The sequence below is a fragment of the Schistocerca piceifrons genome, chromosome 3 (genome assembly GCF_021461385.2).
Source record: "Schistocerca piceifrons isolate TAMUIC-IGC-003096 chromosome 3, iqSchPice1.1, whole genome shotgun sequence".
NCBI classification, from domain to species: Eukaryota; Metazoa; Arthropoda; class Insecta; order Orthoptera; family Acrididae; genus Schistocerca; species Schistocerca piceifrons.
In genome coordinates, this window is record NC_060140.1 from 217,183,596 (window position 1) to 217,205,105 (window position 21,510).

The 21,510-nt window shown below is 40.6% G+C and overlaps 1 protein-coding gene across 1 annotated transcript in view; it reads left to right on the plus strand.

Annotated features, from left to right (window-relative positions):
• The window catches only part of LOC124787768 (dynein beta chain, ciliary-like), an 834,683-nt gene that overhangs the window by 642,265 nt on the left and 170,908 nt on the right, over window positions 1-21,510 (plus strand). The window contains exons 61-65 of the mRNA XM_047254657.1: window positions 298-440; window positions 3,457-3,626; window positions 3,791-3,929; window positions 8,296-8,460; window positions 8,982-9,175. Coding sequence (XP_047110613.1) covers window positions 298-440; window positions 3,457-3,626; window positions 3,791-3,929; window positions 8,296-8,460; window positions 8,982-9,175 — 811 coding nt within the window. The remainder of the gene's footprint in view (window positions 1-297; window positions 441-3,456; window positions 3,627-3,790; window positions 3,930-8,295; window positions 8,461-8,981; window positions 9,176-21,510) is intronic.

The following is a 21,510-nucleotide window of genomic DNA, read 5'->3' on the forward strand; positions in this document are numbered from 1 at the left end:
CCAGTGCACTTCAGATATTCAGATCTATCCTAATTACAAAGTAACTCATCAATTGTAGGAGCTAATAAACATCCATGTGATAAAAGGATGTGATGTGTTCCTTTTAGAGAATAGTAAGAATAATTGCAAGTAAATCTCATATGATTATACAAATTCACTGATCTGCAAATAAATCAGACAATATATTACTTCGTATTTTGTATACATTTATATAGTGTGATAGATATAAGAGATCTTTTATTATACACTCAGTGTAATTAATCATCTCAAAACTTTAAAAATTGTTTTATGATCTAGGTCTCTGTGCATGGGTTATCAACATCATAAAATTCTATGAGGTATACTGTGATGTTGAACCTAAGAGAAAGGCTCTGGCACAGGCAAATGCAGAATTAGCAGCTGCACAAGACAAACTCAGTGTCATCAAACGAAAAGTTGCAGTAAGTTATGTACTATTTTGACACTGCTGTAAATTTCCCCTGACTGTATATGCCATGGTTTACAGAGGGCTGATTTTGTCGTATATGAGAAAATATATTCAAAAAGAATATAGTAAAACTTCCAATATCAATTTAAATACTATCTCCTTTAAAATTTTCTAAATTTATAAACATTATTAACATTTTTTCCACTTTTGGGGTAAAAAACTGATATTTTTCCAATATTTGTGTATTTCTTAGTTATATCCTTGTTGATGCACTTTGATAAAATATTTGCATGAACTGTATTAAATAATCAAGTTTGGTTGATTGTGTAAATATACAAGTATTGTGTTTACAACATTACTTTCTTCATATGATCTCATTGTTCTAAAATATCATACCGTGAAATTAACAGTTTAATTTTAAATTCTCAAAATATCTTGAAGTCTTGGAGAACTATACCCATTGTTTAGGTGGCTTCATTAACAACAGTACATAGTTAGTTGTCAACAAATATTGACTGAAACTTCATGGCAGATTGAAACTGTGTGCTGGACCGGGACTTGAACCCAGGAACTTTGCCTTATGTGGACAAGTGCTCTACCAACTGAACTACCCAAGCACAACTCCTAACCCAACCTTACAGCTTTGCTTCTGCCAGTACCTCATCTTCTACCTTCTAGACTTAACAGAAGTTCTCCTCAGTAACTTGTGTGACTAGCACTTTTGAAAAAGGATACTGGGGAGACATGGCTTAGCCACAGCCATAGGCGATGAGGTGCTGGCAGAAGTAAAGCTGTAAGAATGGGTCATGAGTCATGCTCTGGTTGCTCAGTTGCTCGAGCAATTGCCCATGTAAGGCGAAAGTCCTGGGTTTGAGTCCCAGTCTGGAACGAGGTTTTAATCTGTTGGGAAGTTTCATGTCAGTGCACACTCCGCTGCAGGGTGAAAATTCACTCAGGAAATATTGACTAAATCAAGTGGAATGAAATCAACTATTTCATAATGAAGGTTACTCTTAAAAGCCTCCGTTATAACAAATGGCATCATACTCACCGCTAATAATGCATTTTGAAACCTTCTTTGAAATTAAATAACAGTGTTCCTCAATTAAAACTCTAGTAACATGCTGTGGATGTTCATTATTTGTACTGGTAATATGAATCTTCCATTCTTTGTACAACCACTGCATTGTGCTCATGAATCTTGCCAGTTGTTTCTCTTTGTGCCTTCACTTTTATGTCAAAATTCATTGTCATATGATGGTCCTCCACATGCTGTCATGTCATCCAGATGTAATCATAATAATGTAAAGAAAATATGATACAACTAGACAGTCACTAGACAGTGAAGCAAATGAGAGTAAAGTGTTCTGGGATCCATGTATGCATTATACTATCTACATCTATACTCTGCAAACCAGCGTGAGATGTTTGGCAGAGGGTATGTCCCACTGTACCAGTTATTTGGGTTTTTTCGTGTTCCATTCATTTACAGAGCATGGAGAGAATGATTGATTGCCTCTGAGGGTGTGCAGTAATTATTCTAATCGTGTCCTCCTGATCACTGTTTGAGCGATACATGAAGGGGGCGGGGAGTGCAGCATATTCCTTCAGTATCTCTCTGACATTCTCCCATGGTGACCATTCATGCTGCCCTTCTCTGTATATGTTCAATACCACTGTTAGTCATATCTGGTATGGGTCCAACACACTTGTGCAGCATTCTAGAACCAGTCACACGACTGATTTGTAAGCAATTTCTGTTGTAGACTGATTGCAGTTCCCCAGTGTTCATCAATAAACCAAAGACTACCACCTGCTTTACCATGACTGAACCTATGTTATCATCCCATTTCATATCCCTGTAAATTCTTACACCTAGGTACTTGTATGAATTGCCTGATTCCAGCAGTGACTCATTGATAGTATAGTCATAGGAAACTGTGTTTTATCATTTTGTAAAGTGCAAGATTTACATTTCTGAACTTGCAGAGCAAGTTGCCAATCTCTGCACCATTTTGAAATCTTATCAAGATCTGACTGAATATTTATGCAGCTTCTCTCAGATAGTACTTCATTATAGATAACTGCATCATCTGCAAAGATCCTAATCTTACTATTAATATTGTCTGCAAGGTCATTAATATAGAACATGAACAGCAATGGTCCCAACACACTTCTCTGTGACACACCTGAAGTTACTTTTACATCTGACAATGAGTCCCCATGGAAGATAACATCCTGCGTCCTCTCCACCAAAAGTCCTCAATCCAGTCACAAATTTCACTTGATACCCCATATGATAGAACTTTCGACAGTAAGTTTAGGTGTGGTACTGAGTCAAATGCTTTTTGGAAATCGAGAAATACTGCATTTACCCTGACTGTCGTGATCCAAAGCTTTTAGTGTGTCATGTAAGAAAAGTGAGCATTGGGTTTCATATGATCAAAGTTTTCAAAATCCATGCTGGTTGTCATTGAAGTCATCCTGTTCAAGATATTTCATTATGTTTGAGCTCAGAATATGTTCTAACATCCTACAACAAACCAATGTCAAGGATATTGGATGGTAGTTTTGTGGATCACTTCCACTGTCCTTGTAAACAAATGTGACCTGTGGATTTTTCCAAAATCTGTATGGAATCAGTATAGAATCTGACAGGGATTCCATTGGGCCTTGGAGCTTTGTTCAGTTTTAATGATTTCAGTTGTTGCTCAATACCACTGACACAAATATTTATTTCATTCATCTCTTTAGTAGTGCGAGGATTACATTGGGGCAATTCTCCTGGGTTTTCCTTCATAAATGAACATTTGAAAATGGAGTTAAACATTTCAGCTTTTGTTTTGCATTCTGTCAATGTTACTGTTATACAATCTTTACTTATCTTGCAGAAAATTAGGTCATGTGTGCTTGAGTGGAATTTTGTGCTCACTCAGACAGTGCTGTAAAACTGTTAACTGTGGCAGTTTTCAGATGTTAGTCAGTTGTTTTTAGAAGACTTCAGCCTTATTTTTGTGTATCTGTTGTAGAGCCTTGAAGAGCAGCTCGCACAACTGACAGCAGACTTTGAGAAGGCAACAGCTGAGAAGTTACGATGTCAGCAAGAGGCAGATGCCACAACACGCACTATTGAGTTGGCCAATCGACTTGTTGGAGGCTTAGCATCAGAAAATGTGCGGTGGGCAGAAGCTGTTGCCAAGTATGTTCTTTATCCGTCTGCTATAATTTTCCTGTTTCTTGTACATGCAGTCTACATACATCTGTTCTGAGAATTTTTTACTGAGTATTGTTGTACATCATCAGTTGCTGTTGTGATAATTACACAGAATTTTCTATGTAATGGTTCATTTTCACTGTTCACAGTTATATGAAGCAAGGGACCACTCTTCCTGGAGATGTATTACTGGTAACAGCTTTTATATCCTATGTCGGTTGCTTCACTAAACAGTTCAGACTTGATTTGCTTAACAAGATGTGGTTGACATTCCTGCGCACACTTGAGGTACATTTTAGTCTTATTGTTTGTAATAAAATGTAAGCTATTGTGAGTTTTTTATTTCATTTTCGTCCATGGCTACAATACTTGTTCATTTTTATTTTATTTTGAAAGCTGTGCCTCTGCGCCATCTTACATGTGCTTTGCTGTTACTGAGGTTTCAGACCGTAAAATCATAATTGTGTCATGTGAATGATGGTGTGAAATGCTAGTACATTGTAGTGTTGTATTTGTGTTGTTAATGATGACTGTGCAAATGAAAGGAATAGATTCAATATAAAACTTCATCTCAGAACACAGTATTCTTCTCTTGAACAGCATGAAGATGACCATCTTATGAATTGATCACCATGAAGAATGCTACTTGCTCTCACTTCATGAGGCACTATACAGCAGTTTGAGATTAAACTCAGGATATTGGTACACAGTCTGATGACTCACAAACTGTACACCATCACATTTCCACCACATCGCCAGTTTTCTGTTGATAATGATTACATAAAATGATGCTTCAAAATATGCAGTAAAACTGCAATTCCAAGCAAGATACATACAAATGAATAGAATTTATCCCATACATTTCCTGTTGTATTACAAATAAATGGTACAGTACCCAAAGAAATAAAACTATAGTACATGTACAGAATTAATTGTGGAAAAAGTTGTCATTCACCATAATAAAAGTACGTGTTACGGAATTGTATCAGACATACTTTGGAGAAGCCATTAAGGAATATTATCCAAGACGCTTTTATCTGACTACAAATCTTAAATGTATTCTCAACTGCATGAGTATCATGTGAGTCACTGACTGACTGAATCCCGTATGTCTTCATGGAGAAGAATACTTCTGCTTTCTAACAATTTACGCATGAAAGTTGAAGCGTGAGTACATCTCCTGAGATGTGTGGGCTTTCCAACTTGCGTGATACTGTCAAGAATACTAAGAATTTTGTGCAGCTGGGACTGATCATGACGCTTATGGCACCACAAAGACAACCTGACATAATCACACCACAAATTTTTCCAGTACAATAATGGGATCTAGTAGATAGTAGACTATAACAACTGAAATATGCTTAGCCATAACAGTTGTCCAGTTACAACCAAGAATTACCAGAAAAGAATATTAGTTGCTCATAAAGTATGTGTTTTGATCAACTATTTGTAGCTGAAGGCAACACTCATTTCTAAACAGGCCTGTTTACTGAAAGAAATCTGAGCATGCAATTTACATGGCAGCAGTAACCTCCACATTGTGGGACAGACAACAGCACATCTGTAACACCAGCTGAAATTGTGCAAAATGACACTGCTGGATAAATGAGTTGTTTGTCACTTACACAATACAGGGTGATTCAAAAAGAATACCACAACTTTAAAAATGTGTATTTAATGAAAGAAACATAATATAACCTTCTGTTATACATCATTACAAATAGTATTTAAAAAGGTTTTTTTTCACTCAAAAACAAGTTCAGGGATGTTCAATATGGCCCCCTCCAGACACACGAGCAATATCAACCCGATACTCCAACTCGTTCCACACTCTCTGTAGCATATCAGGCGTAACAGTTTGGATAGCTGCTGTTATTTCTGGTTTCAAATCATCAATGGTGGCTGGGAGAGGTGGCCGAAACACCATATCCTTAACATACCCCCATAAGAAAAAATCGCAGGGGGTAAGATCAGGGCTTCTTGGAGGCCAGTGATGAAGTGCTCTGTCACGAGGTACTGTAGTCCAGTTACAGTAGCACCTTCGAAGAAAAAGTGACCAAAAACTTTATTGGCTGAAATGGCACAGAAAATGTTCACCTTAGGCGAGTCACGTTCATACTGAGTTATTTCCCATTAGTGTGGAAAGTTGCTTCATCACTAAACACAATCTTTGAAACGATTCATCTGTTTCCATTTGAGCAAGGATAAAATCACAGAAATCGATTCTTTTAATCTTATCAGCTGCAGACAGTGCTTGAACCAATTTCAGACGATAAGGTTTCATAACTAACCTTTTTCATAGGACTCTCCATACAGTTGATTGTGGAATTTTCAGCTCTCTGCTAGCTCTGCAAGTCGATTTTCCTGGGCTGCGAACAAATGCTTGCTGGATGCGTGCTACATTTTCATCACTCGTTCTCGGCCGTCCAGAACTTTTCCCTTTGCACAAACACCCATTCTCTGTAAACTGTTTATACCAACGTTTAATACACCACCTATCAGGAGGTTTAACACCATACTTCGTTCGAAATGCACGCTGAACAACTGTCATCGATTCACTTCTGCCGTACTCAATAACACAAAAAGCTTTCTGTTGAGCGGTCGCCATCTTAGCATCAACTGACGCTGACGCCTAGTCAACAGCGCCTCAAGCGAACAAATGTACAACTAAATGAAACTTTATAGCTCCCTTAATTCGCCGACAGATAGTGCTTAGCTCTGCCTTTTGTCATTGCAGATTTATAAATTCCTAAAGTTGTGGTATTCTTTTTGAATCACCCTGTATAATGACTATTTTTCACAGTTCAAACTTTGTCATTCTCAAGATATTGTGATTTCTCGTGTAATATATGTCACTAGCAGAAAATGGTACACAGTGTTTAGCGCTCCTTAATTTCCATCTTGTACACCTGACATACCCTTAACCAATGGACATTTTACTATGCTATATATCAAATTGTTTATCTGTCATTCTCTGTTTTGATTGTATTATTAGTTTTGTCTGCCCCAGTAGCTGAGTGGTCAGCGCGACAAAATGTGAATCCTAAGGGCCTGGGTTCGATTCCCGGCTGGGTCGTACATGTTCTCCACTCAGGGACTGGGTGTTGTGTTGTCCTACTCATCCTCATTTCATCTCCCTCAACGCACAAGTCAACGAAGTGGTGTCAAATTGAAAGACTTGCACCCGGCGAACGGTCTACCTGACGGGAGGCCCTAGTCATATGACATTTATTTGTTATTAGTTTTCATATCATTTATATACTTCATTTATGTTATAATGTGAACAAATAGAAGTTTTTGAATGATCACATCTCTCTTCTACTTTAGAATCTCTTAAGCTTTGCCCCATGCAGTATATCAGGTAGGAGATGACACTATAGCCTGATGTTCAGTTCCTTTGCAGGCTCCCAACAAAAATGTAGATTACTTTAATCATATATTATTCCATATCCATTCTGTCATCAAAATGCAGATAAAGTGAGACAACAATGGAACATCTCCTATTTTTAGTTTTAATTGGACATTATTAAATAGTGATGACACTTCCTGTTACTCTGTGTCCAAATCATTATAACCACATGTTTGGTTATGTTAGTGTGATACACAGTACAATTTTATCAAATACTGTTGGTTGTTCTCCCCATTTTCACAAGTTTAAAATGATTGGAAAGAACCATGTTTTGAACTTCTCCCATCAATCAGCTATTGGAGTAGTTAAGATATCTGGTCTGGATCTGCTTCTCCTTGGTGACCAGGCATGTGAAACCATAGATTTGTTTCTGAACATGTAAAACAACTGCATTGTTGTCCCAAAAAATAAAAAACCAAAATTCATGTAAAAACATATTAATTATTCATTAATAAGCGTCTACTCCAAAGTCTAGATATGATGCCAGAGTGAGGCACCAGTGTTGGATGAGAGTTTGAGGACACTACAGAAAGCTCTTGGTCTCAAATAAACTTTTCTGTCATCTGTCAGGTGAGCTGCCAACATTTCAGATGATGGTCCAACCTTTTACGAAGACCTGTGGCACTATGTTCCATACTGAGTACCACTTGATGGCCAAAGTAGTGAGTCTGACACAGGTAATCCTAAAGTGATGTCATGCAAGGTTGACAAGTGATCTTGCAGGTCAATATGACTGTGTCATTTATATACAGTGCCAGAGCCATGAAGCTGATATTATACACATATGTGATACACAGTGCACTGAAACAGGTTTATTCAGTGTGTCTTTCTATGTTTGTACTGCAGCCTCTTCCATTTTCCTTGCCATAGAGGAGGTGCTGATGTTTTGTCTTTGACCTGATTCCCTTGTGCTCATAGAGAAATGATAGAAATTCTGTACATCATGTAGTTCATAATGGTCTCATGTGGTCAAGCCTAACTCACTTCCCATGAATGTAAAGTGGGTCCTCTGAATAACCCATGCTTGTCTAGCTGTATTCGAACTCTTCTTCTGATGACTTTGATATCAGTTGGAGATTAAACTATAACTTTTCTTCTTTTCCTCATTAGTTTGTTCACTCTCAGTATTAAATCTATTAATGTCATTTGTTGTTAGGCCATTATTTCAGAAATCACTGAATGTCACTGTTTGTTATGATCAACTGCGTCTACTACAATGAGGGATGAAAAGCAATTTTGTTTCAGCCCCCTATACCAATAACAGAAGGGTTGGACCCATTAACATTGCTGACTGATGATGCATTGGTAGCTGTCTGGAACAATGAAGGTTTGCCCAGTGACCGGATGTCCACTGAGAATGCAACAATTCTTACAAATTCTGACAGGTGGCCACTTATGATTGACCCACAGGTGAGATTCTTTTTATTAAAGGGGTTAACTGAATTTTTGTCAGTATTCATCATGAAGGAAGTATCTTTTTGCTAGCTTCAATATAAGGTAGTAGTTTTCTTTTTGTTATACTTTCTATAATTTCGTGTGTTCTACATTATTGCAAGCCTGGAAGATAATTTGAAATTAATGACAACTATGTTTGTTAGATACATTTCTTGTCTGGGATTACATTTGTATTAATATAAACCTTACTTGCCATCTTTCCCGGGATACTATTCACATTTCTGTCACACTTTGTTTATTATCTAAGGCAAGAGATCACTCTTCATCTGTAAGCTCACCATGATGATGTTCAAAGAAATCTGTACAGCAAATATAAAATTTGAATACAACAAAGCTAAGCACAAAAGTTTATCTTTTTTATTCTCATTATATATGTAATAAATATTTTTTTTCTTGGAACTTACACTATGTAAGATGCATACAAAGTGTATTTTCAGATACTGCACTGTACATTGTGACTTCCTTTTCACAAACAGTTGCAAGGTGTGAAATGGATAAAGCAGAAGTATGGTGAGCAGTTGACTGTTCTACGCCTGGGCCAGCGTGGCTATCTTGATGTAGTGGAGAAAGCTCTGACAACTGGAGCCACACTGCTCTTTGAGAACATTGATGAAGATGTCGATCCTGTGCTGGATCCCCTTCTTGGCCGCAATTTGATAAAGAAAGGCAGGTAAGACATCGGTCGGCCTCACTATAAGAAACAGTTGTTGGTTGATATATGGTAGTTGACCTCTGAGTGACAATGTGTGTGTGAGAGAGAGGGGCTGGTCACAGGTCGACTCCTGCCTCGGGCATGAATGTGTGTGATGTCCTTAGGTTAGTTACGTTTAAGTAGTTCTAGGCCTAGGGGACTGATGACCTCAGATGTTAAGTCCCATAGTGCTTCAAGCCATTTGATTTGAGAGAGAGGGAATTTCAAGTACACAGGTAAATGCAACACAGTCAGAATTCTTGTTCTGAATCTAGAAGCAATATAAACATTTAAGGAATGAAGACATGTTGGAAATATTGATGACAATAATTTCTTGGGAAAAAATAGATTATACTCAAATTTTTTCTCCAGGAATTGGCTATCTAAAAAAACAAAATCTATTCACCAAGCAACTACAGGAAAACACACATATAAAGATATTCATTCTGGAAGAAGCATTGAAGGGGAAGGAAGAGGCGTGAAGGAACAGGACTTTGGTTGAAGTTGCTGGTAGATGTCCACCTGCTTAGCTGAGTGGTTACATGCTTGCCTGCCATGCAGCGGGCACCCAGGGTCGATTCCCATTCAGGTTGGAGATTTTCTCCGCTCATGGACTGGGTGTTGTGTTGTCATCATCATTTCATCCTCATCACCGGCATGCGAGTTGCCCAATGTGGCGTTGATTGTAATAAGACTCGAACTCGGCATCCGAACTTCTTTGGAAGGGGGTTCCCAGCCAGCAATGCCATATGATCACTTCTGCTGGTAGATACATTCAAGACCAGGATAACACTGAGTTTTTTGGAGGGATCAACAGTTCCAGGATTGGATATAATGGCCTGGGAAATCTGCTTTTGAACTAGGCTGGTGGAGTAATTGTGCCTGGTGGATGATGTGGTGAGAATGATGGTGTATTGCTCTGAATAGTCTGCATATGGACATATACATTTACCTTGAATCCCAAGCCTGTATGGGAGGAATCATTTGACATGGAAAGGATGGCAACTGTCAAAATGCAAGTACTGTTGCTTGTTAGTAGGATTAACGTGAATAGAGGTGTGTAGCTGATCTTTGGTGAGGGTAAGAACAATGCAAAGGAGAGTGGCATGAGATTCAGAATAAGACCATGTCAAACTTAATTGGGAGAATGTATTTAGAGATTCAAAGAATTTTAACGGACCAACCTCACCGTCAGTCAATATGATAAAGATGTCGTCTACATACCTAAACCAAATCAGGAGCCAAAGGCATATGGATCCCAGGAAAGCCCACTTCAAGTGACTCACGAAAAGGTTGGCATAAGAAGGAGGCATCTTGGTTCCCATGGTTGTGCCCCTGATCTGTTTGTATGTCTGCCCCACGAAGGTAAAATAGTTGTTGGTAAGTATAAAGTTAATTAAGGTGAGAAGGAGGGATGCCATAGGTTTGGATCAGGTAGGTGCTGACTAAGGAAATATTCAGCAGCATACAAATCATTTACATGGTGGATGTTGGCGGAGAGGGAGGTGGTATCAATGGTGACAAGCAAGATGTGTGGTGAGAGTGGGAAGGGTGCACAGTTCAGATAATCTAGAAAATGGTTGGTGTCTTTAATATAGGAGAAAAGTCTTTGTGTTGTGGGTTGCAGATGTTGATCGACTAAGGCAGATATATGTATGATGGGTGCTTTGAAGCCAGCAGTTATAGGGCGCCAGGGTAATGGGGTTGTGGATCTTATGGAGAAGGTAAAAGGGGGGAGGGTGCATGGTGTGGGTGGAATAAGAAGTTCTGTGGATTGAGATGTTAATCCTTGTGAGGGGCCTCAGGTTTTAAGGAGGGGCTGCAGGTCAGTTTGTATCACGGGGCTGGGTTCTTAATGGCAGATGTTGTACATAGAGGTGTCAGGCAGCTTGGCATAGACCTTTGCTTATATACTCCCATTGATCAAGTACCACAGCAGTGGATGCCTTTTCCACTGGGAGGATATTAATGGAGTCATCGGTTTTTAGGGAATGAGGAGCCTGGATTTCTGCTGAGGTACAGTTGTGGTCATGTATGTAAAAAAAAAATATTGACTGCTATATGAAAAATTCATTAGTACACAGCTATGAAACTAGAAACCAATTCAATCTGCATCTAGAGAGGAAAAATAAAGTTAAAACTCAGCAGAGCTTGTTGTACAATGCTGTTAAATTATATAATAAATTACCCCAAAAAATAAGAGATATTGACACAATCGGACAGTTCAAAACAAAACTAAAATTTTTTTTATTAAATAAAAGTTATTACGCAGTAACGGACTATCTGAATTAAAACATGTAGTGTAATTAAAGTAGCCTGCATTGTAATACATGAGGAAATAATTATGATATGTAATCAAAAATTGTACAGTACTATAAGAAAATTACAAATTACATAAAGATATAAAACTAATTTAAGATACCTCAAAAATGTGTGTAAATACTAATTTTATGTGTATAATTGTAGGTATATTGTATTGTATATGTTTTTGCTGACGAAATCCACACAATGTAAATTGTTACATGGATTAATAAAGAAATCAATCAATCAATCAATGTTGTAGGGACCTGAGGAAGGGTTGTGAAGCAATGCTGGATGTGAGGAATTCTAGGAAAGCTCGTGAGGGATGATTTTGATGTAGTGGTGGTGGATCAAGTAGGGCTTGTGGTTGGAACTGTTCAAGGTAGGGTTCAACGTCAGGTTTGTTGTTGGAAAGATTTTGGGATTGGGTTGCAAAGTGATATTTACAGTTGATGTTATGTCTGAAAGAAAGTAGGTTCTTCACCAAAGCAGCATGATTAAATGCAGGCTTAGGGCTGAAAATGAGACCCTTAGATGATATAGATAATTCAGGAGGAGAGAGGCCTTAGATGACAGCTTTAGAATACTGTACTGTTGTGACTGGTCCTTGTACATCTTGGAGGCAGTGGTGAAGGCTGGGGGATGTTAAGAAGGTTGGCCGAGTTCAGTTTGTAAGAGAGGAGTGGTGATTAATGGTAAGGCAGTTTATGGAGCTGCAGAGAGACAGGAAGGGAAACACCACTGTTGAGATGGTTTAGGAGAAGATGGAATAGCTTTTTGAGGTGAAGTCTGGCATGTTGTTGCAGTTTTGAAGTTGGCTTAACTCATTATACCATCCAAGGATACATGAGGGGCAGATAACTGCAGGATGTTGAAGGGGAGTGGAAATTGGCAGATGAGGCTTATATGTTACAGATTAGCCAGGTAAATGCAGGAGCTGTTGTACTTGAAACTGTAGAAGAGGCTGGTGTAAAGTAGTATAACATCCAGAAACAGGGGCTTTCAATGTTAGGCCTTTGGGAATAAATCCCAGGCACAAGCAGGCTTCAAGAAACTGAATGTGGGCTCTCAGTTTTGATTGTGCAAAAGCATGTTTTCAAAAGAAATGGATATAATTAGAGAGGAGCTCATCATGGCAAGAGAGGAGGGTTTGGAGTGTTAGAGAAGACAGTAGTGGCTAAAAAGAAGAATCAGATGGTGCAAAAATATAGAAAGAAAGAAAAGCAAGGAAAAAGATCACAAAACCAGAAAATTTCATACAAAAATTGTGAGAACAGACAAGAATTAACAAGAAATCGTCAGTGGGTGTGAATTTCTCTCCAGAAAAGTGATCTATATGATACAAAAAAATTATAATTGGAAAAAAAAATTCCATTGAAAAAGTTGTGAAAACAGACAAAATATTTAAAAACAGGGCAAACAGAAAGAGAAAGTCATCGGAGAAAATGTAATCTATTGTGTTTCATAAATAAAGTAATGCAGGTGACAGCAGTAAAAATCGATCAGACTTTGTGAGAAACAAATGCACAACAATGTGAAAGAATTGCGTGTAAGTTAGGAAATGGAGGATGGGAGAGAAAATTGATGTCAAATTTGCAAATAAATCAGTGAAAAGCAAATATGAGAAGGCCCTGCAGTTTAATGAACCATAAACAGAGTATTATATGCAAATTTGTAAATAACAATATACCAACCTGTGTGGATGGAAATCAGTACTAGAAGATTCATAGAGATAAGATTTTGATTAATATAGGTGGTACAGAAAAAGAAATGAGCGGAATAGCATGTATGTAAGGCGACCGTTTGACAAGATACATGGCAACAAAGACTGACAAGGGAATTACATAAGAAGGAATGATGGCCACACAGGCTAATACAGCAATGAAAATAATCAATTTTTGAAAATGAAATATAATTGGATAGCTAAAAAATCTTCTCACCAAGCTGCGGTTGGAGAACACACATACAAAGATATTTAAATTTGTAAGCTTTTGGAGCTCCCCTTCAACCCTTCTGCCAGAAGAAGGAGCCACTGGATCCAAAAGTTTGCAAATTTAAGTACGTTTACATGTGTGTTCCCCTGCAATTGTTTGGTGAGTAGATTTTTTTAGCTATCCTATTCTGTAATATTTTCAAAAACTGTTTTCATGGAAATATTAAAATGTTTATTCAGGAACGTTGAAATGAACATCTTCATTCTTGTTTCATGCTCTGTTGTGTTGTACACACACAGCTCCAATAACTTAATACAAATGATCGCGTGGCAGCTTGCACGAGAGTCCATTGAATGGACAGTCCACATCTCCAAGAATATAGAGCAACAAAGGAATGATGTAAAACAGAAAAAGGACCAAATTCATTTAACTACTCTCAGGACAATGAGAATTACTGTCAGCAAAAAAGTGAATGATATCAGAAACAGTAAATTTAAGTGATTATGCCCCAGAAGCGAAAGAAAAAGCAAGTGACACCAAATTCAGTGTATTTCAAGCATAACATTGTAAATAAATTGCTAGTTTCTACATCTACATCTACATCTACATTGATACTCCGCAAGCCACCCAACGGTGTGTGGCGGAGGGCACCTTACGTGCCACTGTCATTACCTCCCTTTCCTGTTCCAGTCGCGTATGGTTCGCGGGAAGAACGACTGTCTGAAAGCCTCCGTGCGCGCTCTAATCTCTCTAATTTTACATTCGTGATCTCCTCGGGAAGTATAAGTAGGGGGAAGCAATATATTCGATACCTCATCCAGAAACGCATCCTCTCGAAACCTGGCGAGCAAGCTACACCGCGATGCAGAGCGCCTCTCTTGCAGAGTCTGCCACTTGAGTTTATTAAACATCTCCGTAACGCTATCACGGTTACCAAATAACCCAGTGACGAAACGCGCCGCTCTTCTTTGGATCTTCTCTATCTCCTCCGTCAACCCGACCTGGCACGGATCCCACACTGATGAGCAATACTCAAGTATAGGTCGAACGAGTGTTTTGTAAGCCACCTCCTTTGTTGATGGACTACATTTTCTAAGCACTCTCCCAATGAATCTCAACCTGGTACCCGCCTTACCAACAATTAGTTTTATATGATCATTCCACTTCAAATCGTTCCGTACGCATACTCCCAGATATTTTACAGAAGTAACTGCTACCAGTGTTTGTTCCGCTATCATATAATCATACAATAAAGGATCCTTCTTTCTATGTATTCGCAATACATTACATTTGTCTATGTTAAGGGTCAGTTGCCACTCCCTGCACCAAGTGCCTATCCGCTGCAGATCTTCCTGTATTTCGCTACAATTTTCTAATGCAGCAACTTCTCTGTATACTACAGCATCATCCGCGAAAAGCCGCATGGAACTTCCGACACTATCTACTAAGTCATTTATATATATTGTGAAAAGCAATGGTCCCATAACACTCCCCTGTGGCACGCCAGAGGTTACTTTAACGTCTGTAGACGTCTCTCCATTGATAACAACATGCTGTGTTCTGTTTGCCAAAAACTCCTCAATCCAGCCACACAGCTGGTCTGATATTCCGTAGGCTCTTACTTTGCTTATCAGGCGACAGTGCGGAACTGTATCGAACGCCTTCCGGAAGTCAAGAAAAATAGCATCTACCTGGGAGCCTGTATCTAATATTTTCTGGGTCTCATGAACAAATAAGGCGAGTTGGGTCTCACACGATCGCTGTTTCCGGAATCCATGTTGATTCCTACATAGTAGATTCTGGGTTTCGAGAAATGACATGATACGCGAGCAAAAAACATGTTCTAAAATTCTACAAGAGATCGACGTAAGAGATATAGGTCTATAGTTTTGCGCATCTGCTCGACGACCCTTCTTGAAGACTGGGACTATCTGTGCTCTTTTCCAATCATTTGGAACCCTCCGTTCCTCTAGAGACTTGCGGTACACGGCTGTTAGAAGGGGGGCAAGTTCTTTCGCGTACTCTGTGTAGAATCGAATTGGTATCCCGTCAGGTCCAGTGGACTTTCCTCTATTGAGTGATTCCAGTTGCTTTTCTATTCCTTGGACACTTATTTCGATGTCAGCCATTTTTTCGTTTGTGCGAGGATTTAGAGAAGGAACTGCAGTGCGGTCTTCCTCTGTGAAACAGCTTTGGAAAAAGGTGTTTAGTATTTCAGCTTTACGCGTGTCATCCTCTGTTTCAATGCCATCATCATCCCGGAGTGTCTGGATATGCTGTTTCGAGCCACTTACTGATTTAACGTAAGACCAGAACTTCCTAGGATTTTCTGTCAAGTCGGTACATAGAATTTTACTTTCGAATTCAATGAACGCTTCACGCATAGCCCTCCTTACGCTAACTTTGACATCGTTTAGCTTCTGTTTGTCTGAGAGGTTTTGGCTGCGTTTAAACTTGGAGTGAAGCTCTCTTTGCTTTCGCAGTAGTTTCCTAACTTTGTTGTTGTACCACGGTGGGTTTTTCCCGTCCCTCACAGTTTTACTCGGCACGTACCTGTCTAAAACGCATTTTACGATTGCCTTGAACTTTTTCCATAAACACTCAACATTGTCAGCGTCGGAACAGAAATTTTCGTTTTGATCTGTTAGGTAGTCTGAAATCTGCCTTCTATTACTCTTGCTAAACAGATAAACCTTCCTCCCTTTTTTTATATTCCTATTAACTTCCATATTCAGGGATGCTGCAACGGCCTTATGATCACTGATTCCCTGTTCTGTACATACAGATTCGAAAAGTTCGGGTCTGTTTGTTATCAGTAGGTCCAATATGTTATCTCCACGAGTCGGTTCTCTGTTTAATTGCTCGAGGTAATTTTCGGATAGTGCACTCAGTATAATGTCACTCGATGCTCTGTCCCTACCACCCGTCCTAAACATCTGAGTGTCCCAGTCTATATCTGGTAAATTGAAATCTCCACCTAAGACTATAACATGCTGAGAAAATTTATGTGAAATGTATTCCAAATTTTCTCTCAGTTGTTCTGCCACTAATGCTGCTGAGTCGGGAGGTCGGTAAAAGGAGCCAATTATTAACCTAGTTCGGTTGTTTAGTGTAACCTCCACCCATAATAATTCACAGGAACTATCCACTTCTACTTCACTACAGGATAAACTACTACTAACAGCGATGAACACTCCACCACCGGTTGCATGCAATCTATCCTTTCTAAACACCGTCTGTACCTTTGTAAAAATTTCGGCAGAATCTATCTCTGGCTTAAGCCAGCTTTCTGTACCTATAACGATTTCAGCTTCGGTGCCTTCTATCAGCGCTTGAAGTTCCGGTACTTTACCAACGCAGCTTCGACAGTTGACAATTACGATACCGATTGCTGCTCGGTCCCCGCATGTCCTGACTTTGCCCCGCACCCGTTGAGGCTGTTGCCCTTTCTGTACTTGCCCAAGGCCATCTAACCTAAAAAACCGCCCAGCCCACGCCACACAACCCCTGCTACCCGTGTAGCCGCTTGTTGCGTGTAGTGGACTCCTGACCTATCCAGCGGAACCCGAAACCCCACCACCCTATGGCGCAAGTCGAGGAATCTGCAGCCCACACGGTCGCAGAACCGTCTCAGCCTCTGATTCAGACCCTCCACTCGGCTCTGTACCAAAGGTCCGCAGTCAGTCCTGTCGACGATGCTGCAGATGGTGAGCTCTGCTTTCATCCCGCTAGCGAGACTGGCAGTCTTCACCAAATCAGATAGCCGCCGGAAGCCAGAGAGGATTTCCTCCGATCCATAGCGACACACATCATTGGTGCCGACATGAGCGACCACCTGCAGATGGGTGCACCCTGTACCCTTCATGGCATCCGGAAGGACCCTTTCCACATCTGGAATGACTCCCCCCGGTATGCACACGGAGTGCACATTGGTTTTCTTCCCCTCTCTTGCTGCCATTTCCCTAAGGGGCCCCATTACGCGCCTGACGTTGGAGCTCCCAACTACCAGTAAGCCCACCCTCTGCGACTGCCCGGATCTTGCAGACTGAGGGGCAACCTCTGGAACAGGACAAGCAGCCATGTCAGGCCGAAGATCAGTATCAGCCTGAGACAGAGCCTGAAACCGGTTCGTCAGACAAACTGGAGAGGCTTTCCGTTCAGCCCTCCGGAATGTCTTTCGCCCCCTGCCACACCTTGAAACGACCTCCCACTCTACCACAGGTGAGGGATCAGCCTCAATGCGGGCAGTATCCCGGGCAACCACAGTCGTAGTCCGATCAGGGGATGCGTGGGACGAGCTGGCCGTCCCCGACAAACCCCCATCCCGACCCCCACAGTGATGCCCATTGGCAACAGCCTCAAGCTGTGTGACCGAAGCCAACACTGCCTGAAGCTGGGAGCGAAGGGATGCCAACTCAGCCTGCATCCGAACACAGCAGTTGCAGTTCCTATCCATGCTAAAAACTGTTTTGCTAAGAACGTCTGAACTAATCTACAGAGAGCGCAAACAAATCGACAAAATTTAAACGGTTATTAAAATACAAGATTGCCTAGTAAATGCAGTAATGCTGCTACTTGCGCACTGCTGACACTGCTCGGCGGCGGAAGGAGACTAAGCGAAATTACACTATTCAGGTACTAAAACACGATGCTACACTCTCAAATACTATAATACGCCCGAAATTTATGAACTAAACAATGCAAGTACCAAAAACACGCAAAGAAATTAAGAATTAAACTATGTAACAAATGAGTGAGCTAGGAGTATACGACTTGCTGCTCAGCTGCTTATCCAACGGCGGCAGGGAGCACACTGACTGCGACCAACCGACACTGGCCGTTCAAAACAAAACAGTAGACAAACGACTACGCGAATTTACACTATTCAGGTACTAAAACGCGATGCTACAACTCTCAAATACTATAATACGCTCGAAATTTATGAATTAAACAATGCAAGTACCAAAAACACGCAAAGAAATTCAGAATTAAACTATGTAACAAATGAGTGAGCTAGGAGTATACGACTTGCTGCTCAGCTGCTTATCCAACGGCGGCAGGGAGCACACTGACTGCGACCAACCGACACTGGCCGTTCAAAACAAAACAGTAGACAAACGACTACGCGAATTTACACTATTCAGGTACTAAAACGCGATGCTACAACTCTCAAATACTATAATACGCTCGAAATTTATGAATTAAACAATGCAAGTACCAAAAACACGCAAAGAAATTAAGAATTAAACTATGTAACAAATGAGTGAGCTAGGAGTATACGACTTGCTGCTCAGCTGCTTATCCAACGGCGGCAGGGAGCACATGAGTAACATGTAAATAATGAAGTGGATTTTCAAATTTGAGATGCAGAATAATTGTAAACACAGTAAATAGTACTAATCTAATCTAAACGGGCACCAATGCAAGCAGTGCATGTTGAGTTTCATGGGCAGTGTATGGGTGAGCATTATGAGCATTATCCAATTAGAACAAACACATCATTTTTCTGTTGCAAGAACAGCAAAAGAACATGCCCAACAACATTCTGCTCATACTGGGTGTCAGTTAGCTTCCTCTCCCGAAGCACCAAAGGTGAACGAGAGTTGTAGTTTATTGCACCCAAACCATAAAGCCTGGGTTGGGGCCAGTGTGTCTTGGATAAAGTTGGATGAAGTCTACAAGACAGCACTCATACAGTCTGTGTTGTACGCACAAACGACCCTCACTTGCATGCAGGCAGAATCTGCTTTCATCACTGAAGACCACAGCACACCATTCCATCTTCCAAGTGATCCTCTGTTGGCACCAGTCAAACCATGCACATTGATTATGTGGTGTGGTTGCCCATAGTCCCATTACCAACAATCAGCTCACAACACATCCGGGCTCACAAGCCATCTTATCTGTGCTGTGGTAGCTGTATGATCTGCCACTGCTGCCCTTACAACACAATGATCCTGGTGGGGGTCTGTGCTGTGTGAACATCCAGAACCTTGTCTATGGCAGTGAGAATGTTCACGTGACCACTGATACCAGCATTGTTGCACAATTGACACAGCACATCCAACTTGCATGGCAATTCTCCAAAAGGAACATCCCGCCACTCCAAAGGCCACAGTTTGACCCTTTTGAAACTCATTCAGTTGGCTGTATGAAGGACAAATGCTTCTCCATTGCAGGCTTGCCTGCTTGTTTCACACGTTTGCACAACACTGGTCCTTCTGGCTCTGAGTATTCCCTATTAAGGCATAGACACAGATGGTGCTATGATAGCTATGCCACTATGCTGTCTGTTGGTGGATGATGTTGAAACCATTGTTGGCACATCTACTATCCTGCGGGTGGCATACATTGTCATCTGTCTCCGGCAGAGAGAGAGACAGTCAACTTGGAAATCTTCAGAGTGTAGCTGTATGTACAAATTAATTTGTGATGTGAATGTGAAATAAGTCATTCCACATCTTTGCAACCTATTGTGCAAAATGATCCTTGGAACGTGTAACTAACTAACATGCAAAGTGAAGGTAGAGCGCCACAATGATGAAAGCTGGCAGAAACAGTGAATCGCTACAGACTATGTGTCTTTGTGGCTGTGTCAAAGACTGTTGTTTCTTAACACCAGATAGAACAGGGTTCCATGTTTACTTAAAGGGTAGCCTTTGTCTCTGTTTATAATTTGATCTGATAATCTAATTTCAGTTACTTCCTTTAAGAGACAATCCCAATAGTAAGACAATTTTGTATCTCATCATACAGCATTCTGTCTCCCTTTCTTAGCTAGTGCTCCACCACCACAGATTTCTCAGGTTGTAGCAATCGTGTATGGTGATGGTACTCAATGCCTCTTTCATGAATGGTGTGAATTGTCTGGCCAGTATAAGTTTTCCTACAAGGGGTTTTGGAAATACCAGACTTTCTCAGTTGTAGATCATGTTTAACTGAACCAAGGAGAACTCTAATATTAAAAGTGTGTTTCATTTGCCATCCAAGATTAGAACTGTTTTTGTTTTGGTTAAAAATGATCTATGACTGAGGAAGTCCATTGTTGTCAAGAAACATTTCCCACATGGTCTTCACAGTTAAAGAACTTGAGAGGTGAAACTTCCTGGCAGATTAAAACTGTGTGCCGGACCGAGACTCGAACTCGGGACCTTTGCCTTTCGCGGGCAAGTGCTTTACCGACTGAGTTACCCAAGCACGACTCACGCCCCTTCCTCACAGCTTTGCTTCTGCCAGTACCTCGTCTCCTACCTTCCAAACTTTACAGAAGCTCTCCTGCGAACCTTGCAGAACTAGCACTCCTGAAAGAAAGGATATTGCAGAAACATGGCTTAGCCACAGCCTGGGGCACATTTCCAGAATGAGATTTTCACTCTGCAGTGGAGTGTGCACTGATATGAAACTTCCTGACAGATTAAAACTGTGTGCCGGACCGAGACTCGAACTCGGGACCTTTGCCTTTCGCGGGCAAGTGCTCTACCAACAGAGCTACCCAAGCACGACTCACGCCCCATCCACACAGCTTTACTTCTGCCAGTACCTCATCTCCTACCCTCCAAACTTTACAGATCCTCTCCTGCGAACCTTGCAGAACTTGGAACGCCTGCTAAACCGGCTGGGCAGAACAGGTAATAGGATTGTGGAAAGGAGCCAAAGGTTGAGGTCAGTTTCTCCTTCTAATTGACATTTGTTGTAATTTAATAACCTTTACAACCAAAGCGGCACATAGCCGGATCTTTACCGAATGCAAGTCTTTTACGGCTGAAGGCCTCCAACAACAAATTTTAACAAGTCAACAAGATAACAGGGCGTGAGTCGTGCTTGGGTAGCTCAGTTGGTAGAGCACTTGCCCGCGAAAGGCAAAGGTCCCGAGTTCGAGTCTCGGTCCAGCACACAGTTGTAATCTGCCAGGAAGTTTCATATCAGCGCAAACTCCGCTGCAGAGTGAAAACCTCATTCTGGAAACTTGAGAGGTATCTCTTCATCCTACCATATATTTGTAATACTCTAACACTATTAAATATATTCCATAATCATTTACCTTAGAGTGTTGCACTGGCACAACATGAATGAACTAAT